Source organism: Antedon mediterranea, chromosome 11 (assembly GCF_964355755.1).
Source record: "Antedon mediterranea chromosome 11, ecAntMedi1.1, whole genome shotgun sequence".
In the NCBI taxonomy this organism is placed as follows: domain Eukaryota; kingdom Metazoa; phylum Echinodermata; class Crinoidea; order Comatulida; family Antedonidae; genus Antedon; species Antedon mediterranea.
The window spans coordinates 7185415-7213118 of record NC_092680.1 but is presented as its reverse complement, the minus strand read 5'-3'; the positions used below and the strand labels follow the sequence as shown (position 1 = coordinate 7213118).

The 27704-nt window shown below is 32.5% G+C and overlaps 1 protein-coding gene across 1 annotated transcript; it reads right to left on the bottom strand.

Annotated features, from left to right (window-relative positions):
* Nucleotides 1–1221: 1221 nt before the first annotated feature.
* Nucleotides 1222–16335, bottom strand: LOC140062734 (CMP-N-acetylneuraminate-poly-alpha-2,8-sialyltransferase-like). Its single transcript, XM_072109059.1, has 5 exons — nt 16328–16335; nt 7072–7190; nt 5251–5310; nt 3106–3684; nt 1222–2779 (listed from the first exon to the last, which is right to left on the bottom strand). The coding sequence occupies exons 2-5, from the start codon at nt 7089–7091 to the stop codon at nt 2515–2517; spliced, it is 924 nt and encodes a 307-aa protein (XP_071965160.1). The 5' UTR covers nt 7092–7190; nt 16328–16335; the 3' UTR covers nt 1222–2514.
* Nucleotides 16336–27704: the final 11369 nt, after the last annotated feature.

The following is a 27704-nucleotide window of genomic DNA, read 5'->3' as shown; positions in this document are numbered from 1 at the left end:
ATTTGTTAAATGTCTTTTTTAACTTGTCTCTTTTCCTCATTTCATTTATAAGTTGGTCTGTCATCCATAGGGATTTTTTTTATGGTGAACTCGTATCATTTTAATTGGGGCATGAGTGTTAGCTATATTAAGAAACCTGTACTCAAAATAATTTAGGGCATTATCTACATCAGTGTGACTTTTGATTTCATTCCAATTTACATTGCTTATATCATGAATGAATGCTTCCACATTGAAATGTTTATATTTTCTATTAGGTTTAAACTTTGGGTTAAATTTAGTGTGACTTTTAGTTTTTTTATAGAGAGGCATACACCATAGAATGGTCACTAATACCAGTACATATAATACTCCACAAGAACTTACTTTTTCGGGTAATGATGTATAGATATGGTCTACAAGTGTTTTGCTATTGTTAGTAATTCTGGTAGGTTTATCAATTAGTTGTTTTAGGTGATAATTTGTAGTAATATTTAATTTCATTATTTATTTGGTCTATTTAACTATATACAAAACAAAAAAAAATGAAATTGGGGAGACCAGGGTCAACCTAAGTGAACTTAATCACTGTAGCTGAGCCGGTTGACCCAACCCCAAAGTCAGTTTACACATAAAAGACGTAAAGACAAAATACAGTTACAGCGAATCAAAATGAATATGAACTTTTCTAATGAAGGCTGATGGGCTTTCTAGGACTGCAGCATCTGTCAACGGTCTGGGAAGCTGGTCCCAGACACGGGGTAACCTGATTGCTATAGAATGGAAAAAAGCCTGTGTCCTTGAAGCTTGATGTCTGAAGCACAAGCGATCATTGTGACGAGTATTTATTAAAATACAGTTATGAACTGTGCTGCAGTCCAGAAACCCCACCAGAACCTTAAAACAAAATATAATAAGAAATTTATCTCTTCTAACAGACAAAGATGAAACTGAAAGCAAATTTAACCTCTCCTCAAAGCACATCTGTCCACAATGCTGTTTGAGAGCAAGACGAGTTGCTCTCCTATGGACCCCTCAAGCTGATCTGACAAAGACTTCGTCCATGGAAACCAAGCAGGTTGCGCATACTCCAGACCAGGCAAAACAAGACTTTTGTACAAAGACAAAAATGCACTGGTCTAAGCATGTCCAGCCACACTCCAAACAAAGCCCAACATACGTTTAGCTTTGGAAACAATGACATGGACATGGTCATTCCAGGTCAATTTTGAATTAAAAATAACACCAAGGTATTTAAAAGATGTCACCGGACTAATATGAGAGCCATACAAAAGGTATTTAGACAACTGTCTGTTACGCGAACGTGTGACATGCAGGACATTCGTCTTCATAACATTGAAAGGCATGCGATTTGCTTGGCTCCACAGACCAAGTCGGTCCAGATCAACTTGAAGGTTTAGAGAATCCTGAGGAGAGTTAATTGCATTATAAATAAGAGTATCATCAGCAAAAATAGCAGTTTTACATTTAAGTGAACAAATAATATCGTTAATAAAAAAGTTAAAAAGAATGGAACCGAGTACACTGCCTTGAGGTACCCCACTGGTTACCTCCACCCAGTTAGATGAAGACCCTTTAAATTGAACCTTTTGGTATATTTTAATTAAAAAAGACTTTAACCAGTACCATATATCACCAGTAATGTTAAATTGCTGGGAAAGCTTATTGAGGAGAATGTCATGAGGCATCCGGTCAAAGGCCTTCGAGATATCTAAAAAAATGGCATCAATATGGGGTGGAGATCTTTTATCTAAAATAGAGGACCAGTCATGGATAATAGTTGCAAGTTGCGTGGCACATGATTTATTAGGTAAAAACCCATGTTGGTTTTCGATAAACAAGCAATTGTCAGTAGCACGTTTTAGAAGTGCTTGCACCACAAGCCTCTCCAGCAATTTACCCACAACAGATGTTAAAGCCACCGGGCGGTACCGGTAGTTGTTAAAATCGGCAGTCACTCCTTTCTTAAAGATAGGGGTGACATGTGCCCTCTTCCAACCTTATGGCACACAACCTGATGAAATTGAAATTTTAAACAACTCGTAAAGAACTGGGGCAAATGTCGGGGCACAGAGCTGGAGAAGCTTGGGAGACAAGTTGTCTGGGCCTGCAGCCTTGTTTGTTTTAAGCTTCTGCAACATGCTAGTGATTTGTGAAACAGAAAAATAAACATTAGAATCATTTTGTAGTGTAACATGACGGGTTTGGATTTAACAAGTAGCAATTTACATCACCGACAACCATGACATCATTTGTAGATTCTATACTTTCTAACAAAGATCAAATTCTTCTAAAATACTTAAGTTTGAACTAGGTGGACGATACCAACAAATTAAAAAGAAAGGTTTACAATTAAGTTGCCTAATCTCTAAGATGATGATATCTAATTCATTGATACAAAGGTCATTTTTTACCTTGTAAGACAGTGAAACCACCATTTCTATTTATAATGTATACAGCAATCCCACCCCCTTTCCTGTATCAATTGGGGTCCTTGATGAACAATTCGTTATTTCAATTACAATGCGTCACCAACCGTAATACTCCTGACGCGTTGAGTCGAGTAAGTAACTTATATTCTTTCGGCATATCATGTACCCTATGATTTCCAAGAACATTGGTCTTGTCGTAATAATGGTAACGTAGAGGTTTTCCATTAGTATCATTGTAGAACGGGTAGAATCCGTAAAGAGTAACATTATTACACAGCGACGCAGCAACGGTGAACGTGTTAAAACCAGTTGTTAGGTGTGGAACATCAATACCCGTACCCCAGAACCTGTTTATGACGAAATAAATAATTAATAATTAATAATATGCAAATATTCAACTTGTATATTCAACGATCTTTACATTCATGTGATAAAATCGGGTGGGAAAATATCGAAAAGCCAGTTTTCACTAGGCGAATTTAATCGCGTTAATCGCATATTTTCGCAAAAAAAATCAAAGATAGGCCTATTACTTTTTGGGGAAGGGGGTGGGGGGGTTGGGGGGTTACATAACACGTGATTTGAACGAAAGTGTCATTTCCGGCCCTAAGATGACTAATAAATCCTATACAAACATTGAATACTGTGCTTCCTTTAAAATCATTTTACTCACCATTTTGTAAGTGGGTCGACGCTTCTCCAACTGTAACCAAATTGAATGGGAAGATTGTATTTATTTTTCAGAATTTTACTGAGTAATTGTAACTGTCTTTTTTTAAAATATACTCGAGTGTCTTTACTGTACCATAAAATAGAATCATTCAAATACTGAATTCGCTCGAGAAATCTTTTACCCAGCGCACCTTTCTGATCCACTGTGTTTATAACTTGACTTATTATTTGTCGGTTTAAAACTGTCATATTTGTTTTAATACCAACGTCATCCTCGTAATTCACAATCGGAGCCAGATTGGAACGTAACACAAAATTATGATTGTTGATGTTTTTTCCACATTTACTGCCAATAAGAATACCTCCATTCCCGACAATGGCACAATCTCTTTGAAATGTAATGGATTTAAAATGGCTCTTGTTAATCATAGAGTTTGTTCCAGTGTTCGATGTGGTAAAACTAGACATGTATTCAAACAAATTGAAGCCTTGTTTAAATCTTAACTTGTCCGTCCCTACATCTGTTTCTTTATAAACCAAAAAAGCAGAATCTAGTGGGAAACATGTCTTCATCAATTTTCTGAAATAAAATAATCATTATCCTTATAAATGTCCAAGCTTGAACTATGACGTAAAAAATAATCGTAAGCGATCAAACTGTTGCTTACGCCTACTTGGCTATATTCAACTAACACAAGTTCCCGTATTTAACATTAATAGAAATTAATTATTAATAGAAAAGTATGCCTACCTTAGTTGATGGATACGAAAAATGACAATGTTATTTTAGTATCAATATTTTGTTCAATTCAATAATTCAATAAATCTTATTTAGGCCTATGTGGTAAATAATCGTATGTTTTTTTTATACGAAATAGAAACGTTAGATATTGTTAAAATGTATTTCAATTTTAATTCTAATGATTTGGTAAATAACATAAATGAACAATGTATAAAAACATTGATAGATATTCATGACTGAAAATTGATTGTGTAGATATATAATTATTATATGTATTATTATATTATGTCGATAACTGTTAATTTAAAAGTAAAAATGAATGCGCTGCTTGCACAGCATTTATTGTCAAATATATAAAATATTTAAAATGTTATGTTTGTACACAGATAAGCTCTTAAACACGATAATGAAAAAACACATCAAAAGATACAAAGAGCATCCAAACAATTGTCATGATACCAACGAAAACGATGAGACACATTTATAGTCATAAAATCTTATCAAGATGTTTTACTGTTATATAGTTATGGAGTTCGGTGTATGTGGGCAATAAATAGAGACATACAAAAACTGACAGTATAAGTACATAATGTCACGTGATATTTGTCGTATATTGTAATAAATTAGAATGACAATGGTAAAATCATTCCTATTATCTAATTCATTAATTATAAAGATAATAGTTCATTCTCACTGCGCTGCTTCTAAATTGCAAAACAGGAAATAGCAACATTGGTAGAATAACTGATAAATTCTAGGTTTTAAAACACTAATAATTCATTGACAAAGTCAAAATGCAATTTCACACATGGAATTAATATTGAGTACGTGATGAAATGAAAGGAATTGGTTACGAAAATATAATGAATATGTTTAAAAATGAATAAGTTATAAATGATATTAAGTTAATATGCTAAGAAATGAATGCCGTATATACTATAGGTTAAGAAATAAACTGTTGGGAAATGAATACTTTAAGAAATAAATATGTTAAGAAATAAACATGCTAAGATTATAATTATGTTAAGAAATGAATATACTTAGAAAATGAATGCGTTAAGAAATGAATGCGTTAAGAAAAAAATGTGTTAAGAAATTAATACGTTAAGAAATAAATATGCTTAAAAAATAAACAAATCATTACCACGCTAAGATTATGATGATGTTAAGAAATGAAATGTTTAGAAATGAATATGCTAAGATACGATTAATTTATGTTAAGATATGAATGTGTTAAGAAAATGAATACGGGTTTAGAAATAAATATGCGAAGAAATTAATATGCAAAAAAATGAATACGCTAAGATATGGGTCCAAAGTTTAAATTGACTACCTCAATTGATATCAATAAATACCATTATAATAGAAACTCATTTACCATGTTTAGACAGACATTTTTCTTACCGTAATTGTCTTTTTTGGTCGTCAGTAATATCGTAATTTTTAAAAAATGATGATGGTAGTCTATTAATAATAAGAACGGAATGTTACAATGTAAGTAAAAAAAGGTACCGCTTGTTGGTAGCCATTTGAAAAAAATACAACAAACGTGGGAAGCATTAAGCTTGGTTACCACTAGAACGTAACGCAAGGACGTAAACGCAACGCAAGCGTTTTAACCAATGACAAGTGAAGTTATAGACAGTTAGCAATCACAAGCGAATAAGCCATCGCTTGTGATTGGTCAATTCACTTGCGTTGCGTTACGTCCTTGCGTTGCGTCGCTAGTGGGAACCACGCTTCAAGCTTGGTTACCACTGGACGCAACGCAAGTACGTTAACCGTGTCATCGTCATAATCACTTTGCTCGGCGTTGTGCCTACGCCGTTGTGTTCTGTCAAAGTGGAAACCAAGCAAAATCGGTCCCTACAAAACATTGATGATATTATTCTAAAACAATATAATTATCATTAATGAAATATAAATAAAATCAAATATTGAAATATAATCCTTTATTATAACCTACATTCTTAATAGTTGCATGTATACTCTGTACTCTAATTATTTATTATTATTAAAACTACAAATATTGTTAGAAGAAGGGGATGGAAGGATACTCTTAAAGACTTAAAATACTTTTTTTTCAAGAATTCTTTAGTGGTATAACATTTAATACAAAATATTTGCAAAATTTGATTTAATTTGGTTGGTACGGTACTGTACTGTATATAATAAAAAAAATGGTATCAATGGTTTTTTTTTGTATTTAAAACCAAATGAGATTTATTACAAAAATAAATATTTCCAATTTATAACATATTTCATTTATTATAATATATATATTTGCGCATTATCAACGTTCCATTCCTGCATTAGTTCCCATTATTTGGTAACCGCCAATTATTATAATTATTAATATGATTTAGATGTCATATATTTCTGTACATGTACTAAAATAAATATACAATGACAGAATTGAATTTAATAAACTATTAAATCAAAATAATAGTCTGTGTTGTAATTTCTATGTTGGTCATTAATAACAATCGGTTACCAAATAATGTAAATACTGCGCAAATATATATTATAATAAATGAAATATGTTATAAATTGGAAATATTTATTTGTGTAATAAATCTCATTTGGTTTTAAATACAAAAAAAACCCCCATTAATACCATATTTTAAATTTTTTTTTAGTGAACAGATATCACTTTCTGATAAAGTAAATAGTTGTATAGAAGATTGCACGAATTGGTTAAGAAGAACGAGACCAACCAAAGACATGGTAGTCAGACACATTCTGGAATAGTAGGACTATCCCAACTGACAAAGTTTCAGATTTGATTGCAATCTAGAATAATACAAATTGCACAAAACAAAGTAATTATTATTATCAAAAAAAATCTAAATGTATAATAATCTATTAAGAAATGTATTCTTGTTCACATATAATAATGTATACTTGTGTTACCATCACATTATGTACATACAGAGTATACAGAGTTAATTAATGGTAAGTTAGAAATAGGCCTCTCATTATAAATTATTGGAAAAATAACATTATTATTATAGTATATTCTTGTTATATATAATTGATATACTTTGACAAATACAGTTACATTGAGTCTTTCATGGTTTCTTGAATGTGATTGACACACAATGTCATGAAAAAGCATCAACACTGACATTGTTGATTATTTCAAAACTTGCTTTATGCAGTTGAGTCGTTCTTTCATGACGACGGGGCAGTAAAATACATCTACAACTTATAATGTGTACCTACCTTCGGCATTCTTTAGGCATAGGATAGTTAACGAAGGATTCAACGATGTTGCTGACGAAAATATACGTCAAACAAACGATGATGCTTACAAATAAAAACAAGATTTTTATGCGCTTGACCTGAAATAAAAAACACGTGTAACTGTACAGCAGTTTAAGTGTAATAATCCAAAATACTATACAAATATATCATGCACTACTGATAAGAAACTGAGCGAAATACTTGGCTAAATAAATATTTGTTATTTCTGTCAATATTAAAGATAAACACAAGTCTAATTAGATTTAATTCACTAGCACGAATTATAGGTTATATGCATTGATTTAAATAAATATAATTGATTTTTAAAATATATATTGTTTGATTGATGTTGACAGAATCTTTAATCTATATTATAAGACGGTGAAAGAGTTTGTACTTTTGTGTGTTTGTTTGTTTGTTTGTTCGTTATACAATTTTTTGTTACTGCATGTAACAATACATATAGGTATCAGAATGACCGCAATTGTACCGGGAAGGTTTTAAACCACATTTGAACATCATCCGCCATCTAGGATCCAATTTAGTGGCCAAAATATGTATAAATATATATAATACTTTTGATGTTTGTTCAGTATACAAATTTTAACCATACATATATTGGGTATCAAAATGATCGCAATTGTACTGGGAAGGTTTTAAACTACATTTCAAAAAGTGTTGGGATTTGGTGGGAGAGGGAAGTTGGGGGAAAGTGGGGAGGAGGGAGGAGGATTGGGAGATAGGGTGTGGGAGTTGGGGTTCAGGGGATTTGCTTAGGCGCGGCTAGGAGTAGAATTGACCAGAATTGTGGTAGCAAAATGTATTTTAATTATCCTTGGGAAGGTGCTGGGAGTTTGGTGTAAAGATGTAGCCTATCACCATGACCGAAACTGTACTGGGAATGTTTTAAACTACATTTGAAAACTGCCATTGAGGGATTATGGGTTGGAACCATCTTAAACACATCACCCAGTATTTGGGGTGTGTTGGAAGGGAGGAGGAGCATAAATACTGGCGTAATGAAGTAGCCTATATGATTGGAATTGTACTAGGATTTACTACATTTGAACTGTCTAGGGGAAGAGGTCATAGGTCAAGGTCAAAACTAACAAAAAACTATTTTACTGCCTAGAGACCAATATTTTTATCCGAGTTTTTATATAGGCCCTACCAATAGAACGCCAGCCGTTAGTTGTCACGAGAATTTTTTTTTCCAAATTGTTTTTATGGAACATTTTGTCCAACAAATGACCGTAAGTGACGTATTTGACTTTATAGACAGGGCGCCCAGAAAGTTTATTCATGTGAAAAGCCACAAAACATTTGATGGGCTGATTATGTAGATATATAGCTAAGATTCAATAATCAATATTGCTGCCGGGTCCTATCCTGTAGATTTTTCCTGGGGACACCAAATAAGGGGGGGGGGGGGTAAAAAATGGATTTAATCATGTGAAAAACCACACGGATAAAAGTTGTTGGACATTGTCCCCATATGTGTATACAATGTTAAAACAGCAATGACAGCAACTTTATCCTGTAAGTTGCCCCAGGCAGTAGCCCCAAGTGACCACTAAAAAAATAGTGTTATTCATGTCAAGAGCCACACGGCTAATTCCTTTTGCATTGTAACTGTCACACATTGGGGTGTACAAAAATACCATTAACAGCAACTTTATCCTGTAAGTTGCTCCAGACAGTAGCCCAAAAATGCCCGTTGGGCCATACAAGATTTAATCATGCGAAGAGCCAAACGGATAATTTATTTTGCATTGTAACTGTTACACATTAGGATGCACAAAAATACCATTGACAGCAATTTTATTCTGTAAGTTGCCTCAGACAGTAGCTCAAAAATGCCCGTTGGGCCATAAAAGATTTAATTATGCGAAGAGCCACACAGCAAAATCCCTTTTACATTGTTTTTTTTTTTTTTTTTTTTTCATTTCAACACATACATAATACAAAATTAATAGATAAAGGTAACGTAACTATTAAAACGAATAAAAAGAAACACGATAAAATACTCTCTCAAAAATAAGAGAGTAATGAAATTAAAGAAAAAAAAATAATGTATCGCAAAAATACACTTTATAATAGTCATTTTGTAAATAATATGGTTGCCTTGTATTTTTGGTAAATGTGAAATAAGTGATTATAATTAAGTAATTGTTTTTTGATTTTGCAACTAAAAATGTACCACTTTGTAATTAAAATTAGAATGTTTGCATCACTGTGTGTTTTTCCAAAAACCAAAACATATACTTTCTTTGGTAATAATTAAGTTATTGTTGATATTTCGATACATATATTGTTTTACATTTTCCCATATTTTCTTTACTAGATCACATTCAAAGAACATATGAAGCAGTGTTTCCTGCTTTTCCTTGCAAAAACTACACATTGGTGAATCGACCTTTGACATCTTAAAGAGCATTGTATTTGTATAAATTATACGATGAATAAATTTAAATTGAACATTTTTGAGCTTAGTGTCATTTGTACAGGCGTGTAAATTTAAATTAAGTTCGTTGTCAAACTCTTTTTCCCATTTTGATTCAATTCCAATTGGCTCTTCAACATTTTTTTAATATAATGTGTTTATAGATATAATGACAATTTCTCGTGTTCACAATAATTTAGATTCAACTTCATTAGTTGTGTTTACACCTTGTTCAATTAATTTCTGTTTCCAGAGCTTTGGAATTGAATTTACAATCTGGTGATATAATAAGAAGTCTGGTTTAAAATTATATTTTTGGTTAAATTTGTCTAGTTCTAATAGTTTCCCTTCTTTGTTCACGATATCTTTTACATAGTTGATTGATTGATTGAATTGATTGAATTTATTTGATGCTCAACATTAAAATAACAAACAGACAAAAGACAAAAAGTTTACATTTTTATCCAACCAATTTTTTTCAACTTTAAATTCTCTTTTATCAAAACATGAGTTGTTCCATAAAGATTGATTTAAGATGTCCTCTATCGTATACGGTTCTACAAAATTGTATTCACTCCACGCAGAGAGTATATCTTTATGGAACCTTTCAAATTGTTTTAATATTTTTGAAGATTTAGAAAAGTTGGTTTCGAAAACAATATTTCCTTCAACCTCTTTAATCTTACTTTTTAAAAACACTTTCCACTTGGATTAATTTCCATCAAGATATCTTTTCACCCAACATGATTTGAGAGATGTACAGTAACTCTTAATATGAGGAATTTTTAACCCTCCTTCGTCAAAATTGTTAAGCATGACCTTTCTTTTGACTTTATCGGGTTTTCCGTTCCATATAAATTTAAATATTTTACTTTGAATATCTTGAAGGAAACAATCGGGTGGGTCTGGTAAATTTGAGAAAACATAGTTACGTGAATATCGGGAGAAACAGTGACTTAATAATAGTTAGTTCCAAACAAAGTAAGTGAGCGTTGTTTCCACATATTTAATACTTCTTCAGCATTCTTAGCTTTATCTGGAAAATTTTACTTTGTGACTATTACCCTTATATGGATATACGGAAATACCATTACAAGCAACTTTATAATGGAAGACAGTATCCCAATAATTTTCGATTTTCCCGCTACAAGATTTAATAACTCGAAGAGTCACACGGCTATTTCATTTTGCATTGTGACTACCCTAGGCTTTGGGATATACGAACATACTCATGACAGCAAATCTATCTTGTAAGTTACTCCAGACAGTAGACCAAAAATCCTGTTGAAGTATAATGTACTGTATGGCGTTATAATTCTACATTATTATTATCATTATGTGCAATGTATTGTAAATAAACATTTGAACAGACGAAGAAATAAAAGTGGTTCGAACCTATAACATAAGACAACAAAAAACATAGGATTGCCATCCAAAAAAATGCCTCGTGCCATGCAAACACTGAGTGCCTCTTCACCGGGATTCTGAACTTGTTAAATATATAATATATTTGATATATTAAAATATATGGTTACCTTTCTTATTGTAACATCGAAATATGGTCTCTGCTAGGCCTATAATTTTCACTTATTTTCTGTAAACTGATTCTTTGGCCGGAATTATTTGGTTTCTCATGATTTATCGAAAGATTTCATTTCGCTTGAAAACGAATTGTTTTGTTAAATCATTTTCCTTTCTTTTCTTGTTGTGTTATGGTATTTTGTTTGTGCTATCTTTGTACCCGGCCTATAATGATTGACCTTGAAACGTCGCACAGTGGGCCAGAATCAATTCAAAGTGTGCCAAAAGTCCAAAATGGTAAATGTGGCATTCCGAACTTTTTAATATTCGATTAGGAAGAAGACATCTTAAATTATATAAATCCACTAATAATTTTATTTTTTGTAAATTTTAATAGTGTCTTGTAACCATGGAAACTTGAAGAAACCATGGCATTTCACTTAAAATGAGCAAAAACAACAGTTTTGATAAATTCGCTGTTATTTTTTCTAGAAAAAAGCAATGGATTTGATACTGCATGAAATTGTTGTTGTTATTAATAATATTAGGCAGTAAAATAACATTTTCGATTATTGCTTTATTTTAGGGTTAAAAGTCACAAAATATAGCCCAAAAATACCAAAAAATCGTATTTTTAGAGTAAAACCACTAAAGTAGTTTGGATTCGCGTCGATTCGCGCGCTAATTTTGAGATTAATATTTCGAGCAAAGCTTGAGCTTTACGTTAATACCAAATTTGGCTGCGAAAATTTGCGACATCGCATATAGGAAGCTATTTAAATGTCCCGTTTTAAAATAAATGTATAATGCATTTCCATTGACACATTGATGTACCGCAATCGCACGAACTTGACGAAGAGAAAACCTTTCCACGATGGTACAAGTATGGCCGTCACAAGGTTCATTTCATCAGCTATTATTAGTCAGAGAACCAAAAGAACTTCTCTATGCTGCTTCACAAGGCGTCTATAAGCAAAATTCACATTTAAAATATGTGCTGAAGTTTGCAATGCTAACACCATTAAGACCAGCTAAAATAAGAAAGTTAATATCCGAAAAAAAAAACCAGAACCGATCAAGTTTACAAGTGAAAAAGCTTTGTCACTTTTAGCTAGTTGAAACTGATATGACAAAACAGTCATACCAAACAGGTTTGTGGAACGTGAGGGAAGCTAAGCATAGATGCTACGCAAATAATATAACGGTTAAAGAAGATTCGGCAAGAGTACCCCTTCAAAGCTTGCTGGACCAAACTGCACTTCGAATTGTTCAGTAAAAAAAAGAAGAAATTACAGAAGTAGTTGAACATAAAGATACTTCCTCGTGATTTTGCCGACCTTTACAGTTGCAATTCAATATATTATTTCATATTAATTAACTAGGAACTGGCTGCAGATGAAAACAGAAAAGACAACATCTAAATACACTACAATTTACAATTCACCATAGTTGACCAAAAGGTCGTAAATGCTTTGACTGAAACCAAGTATTTAATGCGATGTTATATATATGTGGAGCTACTCCAAAACAGTTTAATGATTTGGATAAACTCCCATCGTCAAGTGAAGAAGCCTACACCTATGGCTCTCGCCACTACACAAATGGAGTAGGTGCTTCGAAATGCTAATTCATATTGGTACAGAATGCCAGTTAAAAAAGGGGCGTATTTCGTCTGATAGTGAAAAAGCCATCGTTGCCGATATGAAGAAACGAAATACACGATCGGTTTAAAGAAGATATAGGAATGAAAGTAGATGAACTTAAACAAGGTTCAGGAAAACAATGGCAACATAGCTTGCAGAGCTAGCTTTCCAGGAAAAGGAGACTTTCGCTGAAATTTGCGGGTTGGATGTAAATCTAGTACGTGTTTAGACCCTTTACAATTTAGGGACTACTGCCGAAAAACAGCAGAGTTATATATACAACTCTATCCACACACAATCAGAAAACAGTATTTGTAATGAAATCATACTGAACAATATAAAGATGGTTTCATTGAACTCTGTGGATCTTTAAATAATTTAAGTACGTTTCAATCATGGATGCAATTTAATCACACATGATATTGCAATGAGAATTAAAGTCATCTCATCAAAAATTATTATTTTATGACGTCTAATATATTTGCGGGTTGGATGTAAATCTAGTACGTGTTTAGACCCTTTACAATTTACGGACTACTGCCGAAAAGCAGCAGAGTTATATATACAACTCTATCCATGGTATAAAATGCCAGTGAGTGTACATGTTCTCCTAGTTCATGGTTCATCAATTATTTCGAGTTCTGTATTACTGATAGGTATGATGAGCGAAGAGTCTATCGACGAAAACATACAATGAAAACAAATAACAACATAAGTGATGTATTTCAGTCATTTAAACCCTTATTTGTAACATACAATAAAAACCTATTTTCAATATTAATATTATTCACACAATCAGAAAACAGTATTTGTAATGACATCATACTGAACAATAAAAAGATGGTTTCATTGAACTCTGTGGATCTTTAAATAATTTAAGTACGTTTCAATCATGGATGCAATTTAATCACACATGATATTGCAATGAGAATTAAAGTCATCTAATCAAAAATTATTATTTTATGACGTCTAATATATTAAGAAAATGTTCCAGTTGGATTTATTGGGTGTAATAGAAACCCTTACACTTTCAATAATGAATGTAATATCAATCGACATAAGAATCACAAGCACATTCGCCTCAACCAATTAGAAAACACCATTTGTATTACGTCATACCTATTTAAAAATACTTCTATTAAATTCTACGGGTCTGAAAACCTCTTAGATCCTTTAAAAGTTAAGGTAATCAGTATTTATTTATGCGTATAGACTTTTGGTACACTTTGAACCAATTCTGGCCCACTGTGCGTCGTTTCGTGTAAGAAACTTAACTAACTATAAATCTAGATATTTATATTTCTTATAAGATTGGTATTAGTGCATTGATCCCGTAATAATTAAAGCATCCTTTCATTGGGTGATTTTATACATCCGGGTTATAAAATCAATACTGGTAAATCGTTCATAATTCGAAGCTTGATGTATTTTGCCCAGGATGATATGACTAAGTTATCCGCGCAGTTTATTTACTGCTAATGTAATAATAAATACAATTTAAAGTATTGCATGCTCTAACGTCAAACGATTTGAAAGTAGACCAAATGACCCACCGGTAAACAAAAAGTAAAACCATTGCTAGAAGTAGAACATGTAAATTTGTCATCAATAGACACATCATGCCATCTGTAACTTTCTATCTCCAGTCTGTGGGTTGAAGAGTATTTCCTATTCATTGCTATACCTGGTAATAAAGACTCACGAAATGAAATTTTGCAGCATTTTGAGGGAATAGATTTTGCTTTTTGCAACTTTCTCAAAGAAAAGTAGGCTGTCTAAAAGTCTCCATTGACTTCCCTCCATATATAGCTCTACCAATGCCAAATTCCTCTGATACAATGTTTTCTTTTTTTTTTTGGAAACTGGTTGGTTTACAGAATTTGTCATACTACTCCAACTGTGATGTGATGATTTTTAAGACCAACACCTTTTCTTAAACCAAATTTACTTACAGCCCATAATTATAGCCATAAAAATACAAGAGTTTACTTTGCCTTCACATAACGTAACAAACATACATGGTACATAATAAATGTCTTGAAATGTTGCTGTTTGGGCCAAGGTTTGATGTAGCAGTGCTCCCCCATTGATAACATACAGAGGGCAGTGAGATGAAGGTTTCTGAGTAGTCTAGCATGCAGTATGTATGGAGTTAATGGAGTAAAAGAGGACTGCAGGAAAAGTACAAGGTTCTTTTTCAACAAATTATGCATGTGTATGACTGTCTCTCATAGCCATCAATGATGAAATAGTATATGTGAGGGAATGTGGACTGCTTCTCTATTGATGAATATGGCTGATTTTGACCCATAGTGTAATAATATTAAATTAATATTCTGTCACGGTTGCTGCTTCATTCATTGATTTAATACTGTATGTTCTCTATGGGGGAGCCTTGTGAATGCATGTAAAGTCTTTCCTTGGTATGAAGCTCTGTACAAATTAATTTGCTTTTTATACATGGAATCCAGGGATGTGAGACTACATCCCATCTATTTGATAGAGGATAAGGTGTTAGTCTTAAAAATTCATCACAACTGCAGTACTATGCTTACAAACTCTGTAAAACCAAACGTCCTCGAAAAAAAGAAATCATCGCATCAGGGGAATTGGCATTGGTAACTATTTTGTAAGAATACGTTCTGGGAGAAAGTAGCAAAAAGCAAAACAGCACTTGAAATAAAATCTATTCCTCCAACAAGTGCTGCAAAATGTCATTCCCTGCATGTCTATTACCATGGTACAGCAGTGGATAGAAAATACTCTTCAACCCACAGACTGGGGGATGGAAAGTTACAAATGGTGTGGTGTGTCCATTGATGACAAATTTACCCTCAGTACCACTGTTTGTGAAGAATACCACGGCATCAGCACATGCTCAATTCCAGACAAACAGACGATGATAACCGGACAATAAAAATTAATGAATTAATAGATTGTAAGATTGTATAATTCTATTGTTGTGACAGTACAAATGTAAATGAACTGTTTTATTAGACACCATAGTACTGCATTATAATGCATAGGACTACGTTGTCTATTATTATAACTGTGGTGATCTCTTGATACTTAAATGTATGTTTTGCTGCCAAATAGCACTTAAATTAATATGTATATTGCAGTTGAAATGTTTGACACTAAAGAAATATAAAAAGCATTATAAAAACTGATATCAAGTGGTAATTAGATATAGGCCTACAATATATGTTTTTTGTTCATTTTTAGACATTTTTCGCCATTGGCGGTCATTTTGTTTAAAAAAACCTATTTCCCCTACCTGGATTTTTCTAGACTTTTAATATGTTCATATAGGGACCTTATAGAAATGCATTGTGGTGAAAAAAATTCTGTTGCAATTTTTTCAACCTTTTACTGATTCTGAGCTTCTCTTTTCTGTACTAATATGTTTTGATGACTGTGGTTGAACAAAATATTTGCCAAAATCGGATTGGGTTTAAAATTCAGAGAAACGGTCATTTTAGTTATATGCAATTTAGCAATTTTTCTTCATCTCCATTTTTTCTCTATTTATTATATGTTGTTCAGATTGGTCCTAGGAAGTGCCTACAACAAAAATAAATTGTAATATCCTTCTGTTCTTTAATTCATTATAGTAATCTGTACTTACGTTAGCCATGAATGACACACCCTGGTCTATTTGTTAATCAGCCTAGTATACAAGCGATCGAATCAAATTGACTGGATGTACTAGAGGGACAGCAACGTTATAAAGTCTAAACGCTAGATGGCGTAATTTCATATTATGAATTGACGCAAATTTCTCAGAGTGACTATTCTGACAGAACCTAACAAGATGTATGCCATTTGTTAGTACAGTACCTACATTTCCAGGGGCGGTCGCAGGACTATTACTCCAGGTCTGTAGACACTGAGTATTTTAACAAGCACGGATCGAAATATGTATATAAATTATACACTAATCCTCTTTTTTGGCCTACCTTTCATATATTAAGTAAATATTTCACATATAGGCCTATCACAAAAATCTTTGATGGAAAGAAGCATAAAATATGGAAGCTAATATGAATTATTATTAAAGATGTATTGTCCCCCTGAAAATAATTCTTAAAAAAATGTTTGTTGAATATTCCATTTTAATGAAAATGACACTGTACAATGCTTAAAAATACCGGGCACTAATGAAATAATTAAGAGTAGAAAAAGTACCGTCGGAATGGAATAGCATTGTTGTATCAATATATAAAAAGGGTGATGGAAAGGATCTAAATAACTTAATATCTTAATAACATCTTGCGTTTCTAAAATATTCAATAGAGTTGTACATTACGTACATTACACAGTTTCCGACTTCTTAGAAGAAAACAATACCCTTTCAGAAGTTCAGGGAGGGTTTAACCCCACCGAAGACGTGAAGACCACATTTTCACTCTTAAAAACATTGCTAGTTGCCGACTTGCTGAAGGCAAGAAGACTTACTTAGCATTCCTTGACATAAAAAAAAAAGCATTTGATAGCGTGTGGAGAGATGGATTGCTAATTGCAATATGGAATATAGGAATTCGTGGTAGATTATGGAATATTATAAGTAGCTTGTACAACAATTTTAAGGGGCAAGTAAGATTTGGTGACATTGAAACACAGTCTTTTGATATAGAAGAAGGTGTTAAACAAGGGTGTGTCCTTTCCCCAACCCTGTTTTGCATAATAATGAACGGACTCACTAGATTATTACGAGAACACGCGTTAGGTGTGCGCATACACGATATCTGCCTTGGTAGCCTTTTTTGGGCCGACGATATCGTACTTTTAGCAGATAGCGAAAAAGAACTCAATAAAATGTTAGATTTAGTATCTTTATTTGCTAAAAAATGGAATTTAATTGTAATAGTGAAAATTCAAATGTTCTCATAATAGGCCCGAATTTGAATAGTGAAACACTTCGGAAATTTGGGGATACTTTTATCTGAAATTGAAACATACAAGTATCTTGGTGTATACATTTCTAGAAATCTAAAAGACAATTTCCACATCAATCAAGTTATCAAAAAGGGTAATAGGATCATTGCGTACATTAAATCTAGTATTATATAGATAGACTCAACAATCGAGTTGTATATGGAGATATCCTTTGGAGAAGTATCGGTCTTCCGACTATTAATGCTTGTGCTGTATGTGTTAATACAAATACTTAAGACAGACAAAGGATTGAGTCTCTTAAATTACAAATGGCGCGAACAATTCTTAAAGCGAGTAGAAGCACTGCAAAAAAGGCACTTTATGGCGATAGGTTGGCAACCAATAAAGTAACTCAGGATATTTTTAAAGCAAAATATATAAGAAATGTTATGTGTATGGAAATGAATCGTTGGCCAAAACTTTTATTAAATACAATTATTAGACTTACGAATTTTAATTCAAGGTACTAATTTATTAATGAATTTCAAAAAACTTGTGATTATGTTAAGTTCGATTTCAATGCTATTCTTAATGATATATGTAGGCCTACAGGTATTGATATAAACTGGGTCAAGCCATTTGAAAATACAATTAAACAATCATATTCTACTTTTGGAAACAAGAAGTAGTAAGAAAATCATCTCTGCTTGATTACTCTTGATAAAAGAGTCACCTGGCCTAGAACCTATTAGATAAAACAGATTTTTATGACTCAAGTTTAAAATTTAAACTTCGTTCAAACATTTTACCACGTGGACAAATTACAAATAAGTGGAACATTGATAATCTAAATGATAAGTGTAAGGTTTGTGGCCAGGTGAAGAAGATGTTAAACATCCTGTTTATTTGTAGTAAGTTACTAGAATTGAAGAGTTGCGAACACTTTAACGTAATCTTATTGCAATAAATTGTGTTGATACTTGGGTTAATTTTATTTCTGGTGACCTATCTATTAAGGTTCAGTATGTAAGAAAAAATAAGCTTGCTAATGAAAATGTATTATAGATAATAGATAATATGTATAAAAAGTGGAAACTATGAAGAGAATATATAAAAACAAAAATCAATGTGATAATATGTAAACAAATAAAAAAACTCTTTAAAAAAAGTGTATGTAAACAGATGATGAAAACAAACATTGTTGTTATGATATGTATAGTGTATTTAAATGAAAAAGTTTAGAGAAAAATATATGTAAAGAGAACATGTATGGAAATAAAAGTGGGATGAACCCACATAAGATAAAAAAAAAAGGTTCGATATGTCCTAGGAAGCACATTATTTCATAAAAATAACTCTCACGACATTTATGCTGTGTTTGACAGTTATTGTAAAATGTACACAAGCCGTGCTTGGAAACTAAGAAATGCAATTGTATTACAACTTTGAACTGTTTTATTATAAAAAAAGTGTTTTCCATTGGTGGAAACAAGCAAAATTAGTAGTTGTATTAGTGTAGTTTTAGTTTGAAAATAAGTTTTGTAATAGCGTCGAGTTCAATTGTATGTCGTTATCTCAAATATGTTTTATTTTTGTTTCAGTTTTTATTTTCCATTGTTTTTGTATTACATTTTGTAATTGGTATGGACGCACAATCTACGCATGTGTGTCACTGTTAAACAAGTGTTGTTCCAAATAAATATTATTATTATTATTGTTATTATTGGTGTTATTAGTGTTATTATTATTATTATTATTATCCGGACATAAGGGTAAAAGTTGCAAGATTGGACATGTTCGAAAGTATTTAGACTCTAAATCGACAGAAATATTGGTCCATGCATTTTTTCCATCCAGGCTCGACTCTTGCAACTCTCTTCTTTGCGGGCTTCCAGCTAAAACTATCGCTAAGGTTCAGCGTGTTCAGAACATTGCTGCCCGTCTGGTTCTTCGCATCCCATCATGTCAAAACATAACAACAGTACTGGAACATCTACATTGGTTGCCAGTTGAGAAGAGAATAATATGTACAATTCTTCTCATTACTTTCAAATCACTTCATAACATGGCTCTTTTCTATCTGATATCATTTCTCCATACAAGCCAAAACTAACTCTTAGGTCATCATCTAAGGTTTTACTCAGGCCTATACCTACACGGCCTTCAACAAAATTGTATGGACAACGTGCCTTTTCTTGGGCAGCTGCTGTTCTCTGAAAGGCCCGTCCAAATTATATCAGGAATGCTGAATCACTCACCACATTCAAACAACTCCTGAAATCCCACCTTTTTAATTTGCATTTTTAGTTTTTGCTCCTTTTTTTCTGTTGATTGTTCAGCGCGTAGAGGCGTCCTGCATTTTGCTCTATAGTAAATTGAACACTATTATTATTATATTCCAATAATGAAAAAATATGAATTTGAGTTAGTGTGTACCGACATAATAGTGTTGACCAACCGACAGAAATTGCTGAAAATGTCAAACAAGACCAATTAATCAGCTTTCGCTATTCGAGTTTTGGCCTTTAACGTAAAATGCATTAATTATTAACACAATTATTGATTTCGAAGTGAAATTAAATAAGTTTAAATATAATAGTATGCGTTATTAATCTTAAATGTATTTCAAAATAAAAAACTAATCATGTTCTAGCAACGGTTTTACTTTTTGTTTACCGGTGGGTCATTTGGTCTACTTTCAAATCGTTTGACGTTAGAGCATGCAATACTTTAAATTGTATTTATTATTACATTAGCAGTAAATAAACTGCGCGGATAACTTAGTCATATCATATCCTAGGCAAAATACATCAAGCTTAGAATTATGAACGATTTACCAGTATTGATTTTATAACCCGGATGGATAAGATCACCCAATGAAAGGATGCTTTAATTATTACGGGATCAATGCACTAATACCAATCTTATAAGAATTTATATAATAAATAACTTTATTTGAACAGACGCTTTTAGAACAGCGGCACACGTTTTATGACGGTGCGTTCATAAGTTTAAAGAAAAAGAAAAGGAAATGAATTATACAATAGTTAATTAACAAATTAAAGTATGAAAATAAACTTTAAGATCAACGAATACAGTAAACACAAATAGTAATTTAAAAAGATTTACAGAGATGTACACCAGTCTTTCTCTGCAACATTAAATACAATATATAGTGAAAATTAATAAACAAAATTATAAAGCAACAATGCAAATTAGCTCTTTTTTAACTCGGATCTTTTTTTCCAGGCAACTTTAAGAAAATTCTTACAGTATTTGTCAAATGCTGTCAAGACAGCTTTACTAGGATCCAAGTTAATATCTCCCCCTAAAACTATATATATCTAGATTATATAGGCTAGTTGGTTTCTTACACGCAACGGTGTTTCAAGGTAAATCATTATAGACAAAAAAAAAGACAACACAAACAAAATACCATAACACAAGCTAAAAGGAAGGAAAATCATTTTACAAAACAATTCGTTTTCAAGCGAAATGGAATCTTTCGATCAATCTTGAGAAACCAAATGATTCCGGCCAAAGAATCAATTTACAAAAAATATGTACCTAGCTCATCTAACCAATGTCTCTGGGCTGCCGGTCTCTATGATGACATCTTTAAAAAATTAAAAAAATGTGCACTTTCAAAGTATATACTTTTAACTTTAACATAGGAACAGTTAGGCCTAAAAACAGAAGATTAATGTTAAGTTTGTTATTTTGGTCCAAAAAAAGACTCATAGTTTGTTTGATTGTCGAAATTATATTGTTTAAATTTAATATGCAATTAATGATGACGTAATCAACTTTTTTCTCTTAATTTCATAATAAATCATTCATTATGATACATACACTTTAAAGGCCAGGTGTGGGCAAAAAATGTCTATTGATCATACATTCCAATAATTATTGATCTATAGTTTCCCCTATGTTTCATACTTTTTTTTATTTTATTTGTGTTACACAAGCTTGTTGAAAATAAGCGCGCACTTTCTTATCAGTTGGGGGATAGTTCAAATTACACAGTAAAATCTCTATTCTTTTGTGCACAAATTGTGAATAGGGAGCCATTTTAAAAAGCTATGAAGAATAAACGGTGTGGTAAAAAATGTTATCAGATGACTAAATATAGGTAATATAACTTAAATTTTACATTTCTGGTATTTTTATTCAACTTCAGATTTTTATTTCCATGTTTTAGCAAAAATTATCCACCGCATATCCACCATCTTTTTCACCTTCTAGGGAGTCACCACACCAGACATGTTATTACATTAGGTTAAACTACCTAAATACTGAAAAAAAGTCTTCCTGGTTTTTATGGCAGAATTTTGCCAAGTTTTGTATTTGACCATATTAAGGGAAATTCATGTTTTTTCGTCTTGATTTCTGTTACAGAAAATGAAATGAAAAATAGGGTTTCCCGAGCATTCTGACGATCTTATATAGGCCTATTCATTTTAAAATGTAGCATATTTTCACCATTTTGTTAACATCACGTGCATAGCCTGTCACTTTAACGTGTTTGTATAACGCATGGTTTCAAGTTGAAAAGTAAATAAAATATGATAAAATTACTAAAGAAAGGTTGTAAAACAGAGAGTCCGCGTTATAGGTTAACGCGCAGCAGTGCGTGTGCAAAATTCTGCTGAATTTTTAAACGCTTAAAATTGCCTGAAACGTACTCTAATTTCTTCGAAAATGAATGTTGACAATTTTGAAAATTGTTGCGTTATATGCGCTACACACGTATTTGTATTGTCATATGATGAAACATGACCTGAAATTTATGAGTACTAAATTTGGTTTATTTATAATACATGCGATATGATATGATTACAAACGTGATTTCGTTATTGCACACCACGAAAAGATAATCACACCGATTCCTGGCCATAAGGAATATACTCTGAAAAATTGACGTAGCTAGATGAAATTTATCTCAAAATAATTGACGGACAAAATAATGCTAAGAATACAAGAATACATAGGCGACCATAAAGGTTTAGCCAATGGACATGCGTGTTTTTCTCTTCTGTTTGTTTGAGTCGATATCAACAATAAGACAACTTATACCTTTACATTGTATACTAGCGCGGGGCTTAACAGTGCCTAATTATTAAATGCTTAACCAAGGCCAAGTTGTAATTAGGGGTACTGTTAAAAATGGGTAGATAATTACCATAAGGAATATCTTAGGCCTACCTATTATTTTGTAGTTTTAAGGTGATGGCATAATATTTCTCTAGGAAGAACTTATGTACTTTGTTCAGACTAGTCACAATTTATTTCATATTTTAGAAGTATTAGCATTAAAAAAAATATATTGAATGTATAGAGGGTATGAAAGTATGTATAGTGTTCCAGACTTATTTACTTAAATTTTAATTAAATTTGAAGAGAATCAATCTGAAACTGAATACTGCGATTGTAGCAGATTATAACAAACTTACGGACGTGAAGCTCAAGTAAGTTGTCAAGGATCACAAGGGCCTATGGCCTACATAATCATCATTAAAAAACGGTTGAAATTAAATAAGTTTAAAGTTAAATGAGTGCACCAGTATAGTCCATATTAATCAATCAATCAATAATAACGTTTATTTAATAACAGTTGTTACCACTAAATAAATTCAATAATAACAGAAAAGCAACTAAATAAATATTGTTTATTTGGATGGATGCAGGATAGAGGGGAGAACGCCGGTTCTAAAACAAATCGATGTGATTTAGTCGAGGTCTAGGCCTAATCCAGAAATCATTGATGGTAGTTTTTTTTAAAAGGAGGATACCAAGTCCACTTTTGTGTTACAATGTACATCACTGCCGGTCATGTAGCATGTAGGTGTTTCTTCCATAGCCCACTGAAACGTATTGATGCCTCTATTTGAAAATCATCATATTTAAAAAGATGTATATGTATAAATGTATATAAATTATATACTGATCCTCTTTTTTGGTCAACCTTTCATAATATTAAGTAAATATTTCACATATAGGCCTATCACAAAAATCTTTGATGGAAAAAAGCATAAAATAATATGGAAGCTAATATGAATTATTATTAAGTAATATGAATTAAAATGGTTTTTTTTTAATAATCACCTGATAATCGATTGACTATATTAATAATTAAGTTGTAAATGTTAAATCAATTGCTCTTCTTTGCGTTGTTTTGGAGAAACTCTTAACCGCGGCCCCGGCAATCAATTAATTAAACATCATTAAAGCTAAAATTCTACACTGTTTTTATTATTTTCATTCTCAGTACAAAACCCTGTGCTGATGGGATCACAGTAACATTTATTAGTAGTAATACTCAGTAATCTGTACTTACGTTAGCCATGATGAATAATACACCTGGCCTATTTGTTTATCAGCCTAGTATACGAGCGATCGAATCAAATTTACTGGATGAACTGAAGGACAGCAACATAATAAAGACCAGTCTAAACGCTAGATTGCGTCATTTCATATTATGAACCTGTTTGCTCAGTCGACTGAGGGCTCGAATGTCATGGGTTCGAATCCCATGATGATCAGAATGTAAACTTGAAGCATGGTGAAAGAAGAAGCGAGTGACTGTGTTTTGGGGTTCACAGAATAATACGTCGCCCTTTCTAGACACATAATGTGGCGGAAACATGACCTCTATAATCAAAGCATCTGATGTCGTAAAACCGACCCAAGGCTGTGTAAGGGCCTTACCGTGCTAGAGGTAGGGGGAGCAGACATCTTTTTTCTAGACTTGCCACAAGTCTGTAGCTTTGGTAAAGAATAGGCCGTGCTGAGTAACGATTCGTTGATTTTTGGTGTTGCTGTGTTAGGCCTTTTTTGTGAACTAATTTAGCATGTTAGTAAATAATTGTCTGTAAAAGTGAATGTACACTAGTTTGTTAATAAATATGTATTATAAAATAGTTTACAATTGCAAAATATATTATCATAATTCTATTTAAAAATCGCGGAATTCTCATTCTTGTGATATATTCTTTGCCTCTATGCACGCCGCGGTACAACTTCTGATTGGTGTGAAGTTTGCACAATCTTTCAACGGAGATGGTCATGGTCTATACATGAAGGTATAAAATACCTCCATGGTCTATATAAAAAGTTCGTAAACCAAATATTTATTAATTATGACTTATTAAATAAAAAAAAATTACCTCTGGATCAAAAGGCTATGCAATGTGAAATTTCCAGAATAAGACTATAAAACAGAGTCATATATTATAAAAGAGTTGCGACTATGAATGGAAAAGAAGCCATTGTGTTCAACTATTCCTATGTAGAGTATGTAGTTGAGTCCTTTAAAAAAATTATAACCATGGAGGTAACATTCAAAAGGCTGTTTAAAATTAAATAAAAATTGGGTCCACTTGAGCACAGTGTATTAATATACGAAAAGATATTGAAACTTAAGTGACTTCAAATTAGGTCCACTTAAGCACAGTGTATTAACATACGAAAGATATTGAAACTTAAGTGCCTTCAAATTAGGTCCACTTGAGCACAGTGTATTAACATACGAAAAGATATTGAAACTTAAAGCTCAGGTACAGGCATGAATTTTAAATATAATATCTGGTTATTTGTACATAAATCAAATATTTGTAACAGAAATCAAGATGAAAATCCATGAATTTCCCCTAATATGGTCAAATACAAAATTTGGCAAAATTCTGCGAAAAAAACCAGGAAGACTTTTTTTTAATTCTTCTTCTTTATTGTATCAGACAAAAATTTCAATACAAAAGGTAGCCAAGAAATAGCCGAAGCTAATCAAGCTTGGTACCTTTTATCTTAACTAACTTAAGCTACGAAATTAACACATAAATAACAGAACTTAAAAGAAAATAACAATTTGATAACGTCAAAAACAAAACAAAAAATGTTTTGAATAATAAATAAATAACATAAGTAGTTAGGTTAGTTAACATAATGTAATAACATGTCTGGTGACTCCCTAGAAGGTGAAAAAAGATGGCGGATATACGGTGGATAAATTTTGCTATAGCATGAAAATAAAATTCTGAAGTTGAATAAAAATACCAGAAATGTAAAATTCAAATTATATTACCTATATTTAGTCATCTGTTACATTTTTTACCACACCGTTTATTTTTCATAGCTTTTTAAAATGCATCTCTATTTTTAAAATTTGTACAAAAGAATAGAGATTTTACTGTGTAATTTGAACTATGCCCACTGATATGAAAGTGCTAATTTTCAAAAAGCTCCTGTAACACAAATAAATTCCCAACAATTATGAAACATAGGGGAAACTATAGATCGATAATTATTGGAATGTATGATCAATAGAAATGTTTTGCCCGTACCTGGCCTTTAAGTGACTTTGTTTCTATTTTATATCACTGTGCTCCACTGGCGCCAAATTGGGTCCACTTGAGCACAGTGTATTAACATACGAAAAAATATTAAAATTAAGTAAATTTATTTCATTTTTATATCATTGTGCTCCCCTGGTGCCAAATTGTGACCACTTGAGCACAGTGCTTTAACATATGAAAAGATATTAATTTTATATCACTGTGCTCCACTGGGGCAAAATTGAGTCCACTTGAGCACAGTATATAACATACGAAAGATATTAAAATTTAGTGACTTTATTTCTATTTTATATCATTGTGCTCCACTGGCGCCAAATTTGTTCCATTTGAGCAGCACAGTGTATTAACATACGAAACGATATTAAAAGTAGTGACTTATTTCTATTTTATATCACTGTGCTACCCTGGTGCTAAATTGGGTCCACTTGAGCAGTTACCGTAGTACTATTTGTATTATTGAAGTTAATAAAGGCATAAATGGCGCTCCGCAGAGAGAAGTAGAGAATGCTCCAGTCGTCAGAATGGCGCTCTGAATATACCTCAAAATTGCGGTAGCCGGCCTGCGATTTTTTTTTTCGTACATAAGTTGGGGACCCCCTCATGAAACGTCACAAAATAAACATGAATAATTCATCAGTTAAATTTTCTTGTTCCGTGTGCACCCAAGCGTATAGCAACAAGAAGTGATTACACAACTGCGATACGATACTTTTACAGTAGGCCTAGGATTCTAAGTCAATTCACGTGATTGCCTTCGCGCACTCTTCTTCACACACACACACACCACTATGCAAAATGTGTCGAGTCGAGGCTAATCGACTGCTAGGCAAGACATTACACTAAGTAGTAATTCATTGGACATAGCCCAAAGAAAGCTTAGACTCACAAGAATAAAGAATGTGTATAATTTGTGTACTGTATTTTTTTAATTCTGCTATTTTATTATCAAACAATATGCATGTAATCAAAGGAACTGCGCGTATATGAACACATGAGATGGGAAGGTTAGACCCACGAGAATAAAAAATGTATTTTGGTGTAATGTTTATTGTTTAATTTTGCTGACTCTAACACACACACGTCACACACACCAACACAGCTACTACTAGAATAGACATGGGTTTTAGAGAATAGTAATTAGGCCTAATAGTATCAATAGAAACTATAATTTTAACACGTAATTCTTTAGTAATAAATTATATTAAACACACCATAAACTAAAGGCTGATTATTTCGACAATCCACACAAAACGCCGCTATTCTATTATGAAATCGCACGCGGCAACCACAGCGGAGATAGGCCTAGAATCGTACCGCACTTGTGTAAACTACTGTAATCACTTCTTGTTGCTATACGCTTGGGTGCACACGGAACAAGAAAATTTAACTGATGAATTATTCATGTTTATTTTGTGACGTTTCATGAGGGGGTCCCCAACTTATGTACGAAAAAAAAAATCGCAGCCGGCCTATAGCCTACATGTGTGTTCTTGAACTGAGTACTTTTATGACAGAAGGAAACATTGTAATTGTACTTTCCTGTTAGAAATATTGTCTGATTGTCGGTTGGTTGGTTGTTGTTATTATTTTATATTTTACGTACAAAAAAGGAATATTTAATTCTCTCATGAGTCATATTATTAAAATAGTTAGTAGAAAGTGACAGTTTCGCTTCGTCAGTGACAGTGTGTGTAGTAGTTAGTAGGCCTAGCTAGGAGGCTAGATGTACGTACCACAGCACAGGGATTACCCATCAGTGCGCGTTGTTTTTCCCGC

What these genes read in the sequence shown, in the direction of transcription:
- LOC140062734 (XM_072109059.1), bottom strand. Translation starts at nt 7,091, where the DNA reads ATGCCTAAAGAATGCCGAAG. An exon ending in GACCAAAAAAGACAATTACG is followed by an intron (nt 3,685 to 5,250) that starts GTAAGAAAAATG and finishes ATTTTATTTCAG; the next exon opens with AAAATTGATGAAGACATGTT. An exon ending in GTCGACCCACTTACAAAATG is followed by an intron (nt 2,780 to 3,105) that starts GTGAGTAAAATG and finishes CGTCATAAACAG; the next exon opens with GTTCTGGGGTACGGGTATTG.